This window comes from Zerene cesonia, chromosome 17 (assembly GCF_012273895.1).
Source record: "Zerene cesonia ecotype Mississippi chromosome 17, Zerene_cesonia_1.1, whole genome shotgun sequence".
Lineage (NCBI taxonomy): Eukaryota > Metazoa > Arthropoda > Insecta > Lepidoptera > Pieridae > Zerene > Zerene cesonia.
The window spans coordinates 174,706-183,609 of NC_052118.1; the positions used below are offsets into that span (position 1 = coordinate 174,706).

Here is an 8,904-nt window from a genome sequence, read left to right on the forward strand (position 1 = left end):
CACACATACAAAATGTGCTTGCTAAACGTTAGACAAATATACAATTATTGTTATATAGGAACAAGTGGAAATATTTCGGCTCGGATGTTGCGAGTTGCGCCGATAGACTGCCTTATCTCTCGTCAAGATTGAGCGCGTGCACGCCGATAACAAAAGCGCATATTTCGTTTTAAATCTATTGTAACTATTTTGCAACAATAATTTGTAATTTCTCAATGCTCGTACCAAAAGATACCATTTATGACCATAAGGCGCTGTAATGCATCTAACGAAAGAGGTTTTTTATTGAGATCATGTACAGCACACACATAAAGCAGTTAGTTAAAATTCTCGAACCTTCTTTGTGGAAGGAAAACTCATCGCGCTTCGTCTAACAAAGACAGCTTATTTCATTGTAATTCAAATAGCTTCAATTTGAAACGATCGTGCAGTTGTAAGGTATCGCGATACATCATCGTATGGCAGATACGTTTTGCCAAGTTATGTTAGGACACGATCTGCCAACACCTTAATTTCATGCATACGCTTCGTTGGATTTTGGCACGAAATGACATTTGTCTGAAAATTTAAGAATGCTTGCTACTTCGTCATTATTATAAAAGGGGTAGAAACGTTTCCTAGAAGTAGACGGACGACATCGCGACAGCTATTTATAACTTTCATGATATTGAAATTATTTTCAACCGACGTCCTTAAAACGAAGGAGGAGCTCCAATCAAATGTATTTTTTTTTTCTTTGTTACCAATAAATCCGTCTGATAATTGACGTGATTCTTGTGTATGATAGAAATTCGAAGTGGTACCTCCCCACAGGGATGACGGCAATTTTTTTGTAGAAAATAATTGAGTTGAGAAATTGCAAGAGTAGAAAAAATTTGATCACGAGGCAGGATTCGAACCTGCGTTTCTTGCCTAACCGTAACAACGCCTAGCCTCTAATGTATAATTGAGTTGTCAGTCTCTAACAGTATCACATTGATAACTTTGAATATAATGTAATAATTGAAAATGTAATAATATAAGATTATGATTATGATATGATAGCGTTAAAAAAATTGATTACCGTATTCTGATGTTCACGTAGCACGAGCAAACTATTATAATATGCTTGGACTGGTAATGATTATACCTACTTAAAAATACAAGTCATCGCTTGCCACTTAATTACATGCAATGTAATAAAGATTTGCTGAGAATACAGTAAAAATGTAAATGACGGAGTGTTTTCTTGGAAGCATTGTATTCAAAGTTCAGTGCAAACGATTCGTTTTTAATACAAATGTATTTAAACATTGTTTGCCCATGACTAGAAATGTGAAATATAACATTTAGTACATTCATAAAAGACTCTTGTTATCGATTTAGCTGGACTGTTTTTGAAATGAGTAACTTTTTAATAATATATTTGTGATAAATATAATGCAATAGTACTACTTGATTATTCCATATCATCTTTATGGTTTACAGATGAATAAAAAAACTAAACCTAATAGTTTTTTAATAACATTGTGTTTTTTAGTGTTTGCCTGATCATTAGAAATAATATTTGCTTACGTATTAACAACATGAAATAAAAATTGTTGGGTAAGGAGTAGGTTGCGGTATGTGGAATGGTCCGAGGGATTTTTTGCGCTCCAGTTACCCCAGGACGTATCATCAGGTACACAAGGCAAGAGCGCGTGTCCACGTTCAAACGATATCCGTTGCAGGTGTTCTGCGACATAGTGGTGCGTGACGGCGAGATGGTGTGCGTGGAGCTGGTGGCGCGCGGGCGCGGGTGCGCCGCGCAGGCGGTCATCTTCCTCGGCTCCATACGGTACGACGCGCTCACCCGGGTGTACGACGCTAGGGTGAGTACTGAGCACTGAGTCACTGACTGTGTGGGAATTTATACGTAATAGTTCTGCTGAGAGGTTCTCCTATAGCTAATTAGTTGCTATGCCATCTTTTAAGGGACCCATATGCGACGTACAAACGTCAATGATTGACCTGTTTCTATGTACATATTTTTTATCTATTCCTTTTTTTATTAAAAAGGGCCTTTTATTTAATAAAAATTTTTAAATCTAAAACACGTTTCCTTTATGTTACACGCATATATCTAATACGGTTAGTTTTTCCCATAAAATCGCTCCTTTACGAATCAAAATTAAATTGGAAATACACGTGTAAAAAGGATATTTTGTATTGTTACAAAACTCCGTAAACAATACTATGACGCGTTCATTTCGCCATTTTGCATTCGTTTGTAAAATTTAAACAGCCACTTAGTTGTGAGAAAAATAAATGATTGTAATTAGAATAGAATCGACTGCATTATCGGACTCAAGGACTCCTCGCTTGACTAGCGCTCGCGTGATTTTGTTTCAGTAGCCTGAGCTCTTTATTGTACACTTGTACATTGTTCAATAGATTAAATAATTTCTCAAATGTATGCTTTTTGTTGATTTATATGCATTTTTGTTTTGTTTTTCCGAAAGTAAAACAGATCGTACGCAAATACTTTGATTGTTGGCTAAGAATATTAACTAACAATACTAAATCACGAACAACTATTAATATACTATTTTAACAGTCATAGTGATTAACGCTGTACAATATGCATTGCTTTACAAATGACAAATATGTATGCATAAAAAATGGATAATTTCTCGAATGTTAAACCAGAATTAACAATGCGAAGGGAACAATAAAACGCAAATAAGCATTTTCACAATGTATTGCGATTGTACTTTTGTTCCGGCAGCGCCGAGGCCTGGCCGCGGTGCTCTCCCGCTACATTTTCGTTTTATAACTTTTAATATTTGCGATATTATGCTGATTATATTTTCAGACTTTTAATCATTACAGCCTCGAATGGCTCTAAACATTACAGTGGTTTTAAAATTCAAACTATTCCTTCCCAAAAGGTTAAATATTCAGGTATATGTGGAAAATTTAAAGCCCAACAATTAAATCGTCAGATAAATAAAAATGTTGACAACTTCGTTTCATCTTATCAATTTATTAGAGAGCTTACAAAAATCTATCGTACCTTAAAGTAAAGAATCTCATAGCGTATTGAATATGCTTGTTTCTGAAAATTTACGTAGATTAATTACGAACGGTTTAAATTTAAAAGCAAATGCCGGTATTAATTCCATGAGAACAGGCATTATACTAAAAGCCGAGATAGAATTCGTCAGATCATAAAACTATTTATTGCCACTAACATTTGGAAATACCATTACGTCAAGTTGTATAAAATGTACGTATAAACGGTGTTTCGAAGGTTAACATTTGGCGAAATAGGAAGGAAGTGACGTGTAATTGCAATGGACGATGCGACAAGGTAGCACTAACCTTGTGTGCTATCTCGCAGAATACTTATTTGGAGTTATTTGTCAAAAAACGTTAAATACGGAGGAACGAAGGATGAACAATTTATAACAATGTTTCGGGTAATATTATGATTAAAAGCCATTTAAATTATTACAATTTGGCCACTATATAGAACAACATCAATGTCAACAGATCCGTCTCGTCGTAGTGCAAGTATGAGGGAGCAATTTGTGGTAATTTTTGCGTTGTATCTGTTCAAGCATTTCATATTATATCTCCGAAACAAATGTCTAAATTCATTCTGGTATTTAGTGATAGCTTGGCTGCTCATACTATAGCTAGAAGTAAAAGGTTGCATGTCACGGTACGCTCACACTAGATTTTATCTAAAGTAATATCCGCGTTTTGAACATTCCTTTATCGAAATGTAACCAATTAAAACATCGGTGAAGTCGGAATAACTCACAATTAGCATTAAGATAATGATCGCCTATCTTAAGTCGCAAAACCGCCGATTAGATTGCCAAGGCCGCGGGTTGTTACAAGTTTTTGTATAAACTTTGCAAGGATATACGTATTTCGTGCTAATTAGTAGATGCTTCAAGAATATATCTACATTTTTGAATGATTTTTAGACACCTTAATGCTTCTTAGTAATCAATTTAAGTGGCTTTTTTCTTTATTTAACGAGACTCGTAATAACTCTGCTAAGTTAATGCGTAATGTCACATGGCAATAGAAGTGCCACTAAAATAAATTAAACTCAATTCTATTGAAAGCAAATGCCGTTCGTATTAAAGTCACCTTTGACTTAGTATTGGGTCATATATCTGGGTTAGTGTGGTGAGTGGGACATTGGGTGACGTCATCAGCCCACGTCGCCGGCGGTTAAATGTTAACGACACTATTTGTCCATTGAGTGCTTATGTGGGAGTAATGCCCTGGAGAGGTGTCTGCTCTAAATGAAGGCACGACATTTCGGGAATTTACGCCCGTTTGTCTAGGAGAGATTGCTGGGAAGATTTGTGACCAAAATGTTCCAATTACTGATGCTGGTTTCGCGCCAAATTTATGTTATTACATCTTTATTTGGGCTAACATAACGACAAGCGCCATAAGATTTGGATTGGAAAAATTTTATATAAACTTAATGCATATAAAATAGATGTATAGATAGGAATAAAATATGATCGTTTCTATTATCATTTATTTTATTTGACTGCTAACGCCATCTATTAAGAATTGTAGAATTAATAAAGTGTAAGAAAAGCTTTATGAATATTTTGAACGTGAACTACTTTTGCTGGTTAAACTTTCTAAATACTATAAAAGTTTATTCTTCATGCCAGTTTAATAGGATGCTTTGTAGAAGCAAAAGTGACTTCGCGAACTCGCAATTTTCCAAAGAATCGATATTTCTTACCGATATATTGATATATATATATTGTACGTAAAGTGCCACAATAAAGGGCAATTTGCATAAAATCATACTTGAAGGAAAGTCTCCCAAGAAATGACATTGAAGCCATGCAAGAGACCATTTCCAATAGAAACGTTTCAGTTGCAATATCTGCATTTAGATTGTTTCCAGCATCTGACTAATATTTGTACTGTCAAGAAAGTGTGTTTAAGGAGACAAGTGGGTCGTGACTTGGCACTTGTTCCTGTCTCCGTCACATTTGCCAGTGAATTGTGCCTCATAATAGAAGGCATGACTGGGAAACTTATTGAACCATGAGTGTTGACTCAACGGTTAAGGTTCAGATAACTCAGATGTCTGGATTTGGACCCATAAATTAATCAATGTTCAATGAGATTCAATCTTTTCAGCGAGTTTTTTTTAATACCAGAATTGAAGACTGCTATGAAAGGTGCAAATTTTAAAGAATTATCTACTGTTGTTTTTGTGTCATAGTTTTCTATAGTAAGTTTGGAGCGAGCGAGTCAAACATGCGGGCAGACTGACTGACTTACTGTGGATGGTATTTGTACTACTTGGGAAGTGAATTATTGTCACCATTGGTTGTTCTAGCCGACGTGTATGCAATCCAAACAAATTAGTCTAGGCATTGATTGAAAGCTGTGCTTGATCAGAGCGTTATTGATTATGAAGCAATGTAACCGAGTCCGGCACGAGGAGCTGGGGTGGCGAGGGGGTGGCGAAGGGGAGGCTGGGCTGGATATCAACAAGTCGCGACGCCGCGTCGCCGCGTAATGGATGGAGACGCAATTATGAGCGCACCACTGACTCCGCGTACTATACGCATTTTATTTAGATTCGATGTTAAGGTCAGATTTGAGACAGATGCAGTAAGAAAGTCGTCGCGCTGGAGAAATTTTAATCGGTGCACTTCAATGTCAGTCACGCTAAAGTGTATTGCGTTGTCGTGTTCTTTATATGTGTCTATATCTCGTGTTTAAATAATACCTTATACTAAATACAACGATTAGTATAACTATAATATTTTAATATACTTGAAGAATGTATAGCTTAAGCATGAACTAGGTTAGACAAACACTTAAAATTAGGGTGGCAGTAAAAATGTACATTTAATTATTGTGTGTACTTTGCTTTCTATAGAATTCATGATGAATTCTGGTTAAAGCGTGTAGACTGGTGTCAAAGTAGAAAGCATTTGGTTGGAAGTAATTAAAGCACCCGTAACACAACACAAGGCGACCGAGTGGTGTGACGGCGGCGAGGTTAGTGGAAGGGCTCTCAATCACAGTCATTAAACTTGGTTTCAGCGGAGAGAAATGTGCACGCGTAGCGGAGGGTTGTCGCTCCAAATTCGTGCCTTTGACTCGTCGCTGAATTCGACCCTTTTTCCTTTGAAATGACTGCCTTTTTCTTTTCACTGGAGTTACTATTTGAATATTCTTTTTGTGCCGAAGCGTTGTCTGTGAAGAATCGTATGAAATAAAACATTTTGACATTTGTTGTTATACTGACGGCGTTGAACTAGTTTTCTTTTTTGGGGTTAAATCAAGATTATTCCAGGAGTGGATGAGTCATTGATATTAAAAAACGCTATGATAAGTAAATGGCTACCTCGTCATGTATATATGAGAATCTATGCATGTGCAAACCTTTAATTACCTACATACCTATTTAACCCCTTTTTTAATGGGTAAAACTATTCACTATGTTAAAAAAAGAGTGATTGTGATTCAACCTGTTAGTCGATTATAGGACATTGAACAGATGTTATATTGTTTACACAGTGACTACAACGCAAGGTGTACGCTGCGGCGGGGCTACTATTGTTTACTACGATGACACGCACCGGCATTGTATAAAAATATAAACAAACGTTCTCTTATTATACTGCTATGAGATGCTACAGCTGCACGTGCTCTGTATATTACGGTTGCTACATTTTTCTTTAGCATAATAGAATTTTAGAAATTATTAATTATTTTACTGTGTTCGTTCGAATCAGTGAAAACCGCAGAAATATATCATTGTAGTTACCTTTGTATGTATAACCTATCTGAAAGCGTTCTAGACCTTTTGCCATAAAAAATAATTTTTATTTTTAATGTATTGTCCACAGCAATCGTCGCTGTCGACAAAAGTGGCCCAGCGCATGTCGTTCGGTCTGCTGGGCGCGCGCGGCGCGGGCGCCACTCGCTGTGAGTTCGTCAGGATGAAGGGGCCGGGGGGCAAGGGACACGCTGAGGTAACGAGCAAATATCATTAAAAACTGAGTGTGTTTTATACAAGAATTCGTAATGATTGGAACAATATTTTTGTATTACTCATTGTTTAATTAAATTGGACGTCATCGACAATTTCAATTTCAATTTGTTTTTAATTTCATTCACTTGTTCATTCTTATAATTTCACGGTTGAATACGCGGATGACTCAAAATTGTTTTTACTCTGTAAAGCGATGTGCTAATGCGTTCTATACACGACCAGTATTAGCACGTTGCGTTGTTTTATTATTAGCTCACTAAAAGCTCGTCTTGTATAACAGTCGAGCTTGTAACCCCAAACAAAATATTACCATAATCAACGGATGTTATTGGGTTGTATGTACACATCCAGTTTGAGTCATACAGCAGCAGGATCGTTACAAGCATATTACATATACGATTCAAATTGGAACTCAAACATACATTTATCCAAAATTGTCCCTTTCTATACTTCGCCCTTAATACTTGAAAAGTAAAGAATTCGATATTCTGCAACACATTATTGACTTTAATACACGAAAGAGTACCCAAAGTATAGCAGGATCAGGATGCAGGGATGCTTTGTGGAAGGCACCGTTGCGGGAAGCCTAGGTTTATGCAATGCCAAAGCATAAATTGTGGGTCTAACGATACGTGGCGGAGGTTAAGATGTCCCGGTGGGCGTTACAGGTGGCGGTGTCGCGGCCGCGCGGCTCGGGGCTGCACACGCCCAGCTCGGAGCCGGGGCTGACGGCCGCCGAGCTGTGGGACAGCGACTGGGAGGACGACCCCGACGACATGTTCATATACCGCCACCAGGTGGGTGCAAGCGACGCCTCTTGCAGCACGGTTGCTCTGTTATTGTGATTGTTCATCATCGTCATCCCCATATACGTTACTCAGTCAGATTTTAGTTATCAAATAAGTATAGAGTCCTGGATATATTCAAACAAATGACGTTATATGAATAGAGCAATATTAACTAAAACCGTAATTGTGCAGGTGAGATATGTCAATATAGTTGTAGAATTTTTTTTAAGGCGTTTTCCTAATGGACTCGCGAACCTACTATTCTCATATGAACATACATAAAAAATGATGCTCCTGTAGCAATTGTAATGCGACGAAACATAACTCGTGTACGTATCGCATGGCAACAGACGATAACTGGCTGCCGAGCACGCGACGTCGTCGGACTTGATCAGTTATTCAATATTCCAGTGGTTAATGTTTCGCCGAGGGGTGGATAACGGCGAGGGACGAATAATGTTTTATTAAGCGATCAGCGAGACAATGCGAATACGTTAATGTGTATTGTTTGGGGAGAAATAGATGGGCTCAGTGTAGACACGGGAAATGTGGTTAAGTTTGGTATTTCATTAGTATCTTCTTGACTTTAATATACTTGAAGTTATATTGTGACTTGTGTGTACTTGGTCTTGATCTCATATCTTTTAGAACAGGTTTCTGACTGACTGACTTTTGTAAGGACATATCAATGACAAGATATGTCCTTACTAAGAGTTTCCTCGGTTTTCAGATTAAGTGCTATGTATTTACACTATATTCGACTTTAATTCTTGCGAAAAAACTAGCTACCTTTGCTGAAAACATTTAATTGTTTTGTGAAATCACCTCAAAGTAATGCCAATAAACTAAGTTTTATTTTATGTTTGTTTCCTTCGCCTAGAATATTGGCAAATAAATGTAAAGTAATAATAAAAGTTATTATTTCAAATGATAGATTAGCTGTTTCGCTAACACATACAGAGGCTAAGGTAGGTTGTGAAACGCGTCAATTAGCGTGTTAAGGGGGTCGATGGGCATTTACAGCGGCGGCTGAGCGATCCGAGCGCGAACATAGCGTCGTTCGTGCGCGGCGGCTGGCGCGCGCGCGACCGC

General features: G+C 37.4%; 1 protein-coding gene across 1 annotated transcript in view; it reads left to right on the plus strand.

Annotated features, from left to right (window-relative positions):
- The window catches only part of LOC119833326 (uncharacterized protein KIAA0930 homolog), a 39,482-nt gene that overhangs the window by 24,721 nt on the left and 5,857 nt on the right, over window positions 1-8,904 (plus strand). Inside the window, exons 5-8 of the mRNA XM_038357311.1 lie at window positions 1,710-1,850; window positions 6,879-7,004; window positions 7,693-7,821; window positions 8,836-8,903. Of these exons, the coding sequence (XP_038213239.1) occupies window positions 1,710-1,850; window positions 6,879-7,004; window positions 7,693-7,821; window positions 8,836-8,903 (464 nt within the window). The remainder of the gene's footprint in view (window positions 1-1,709; window positions 1,851-6,878; window positions 7,005-7,692; window positions 7,822-8,835; window position 8,904) is intronic.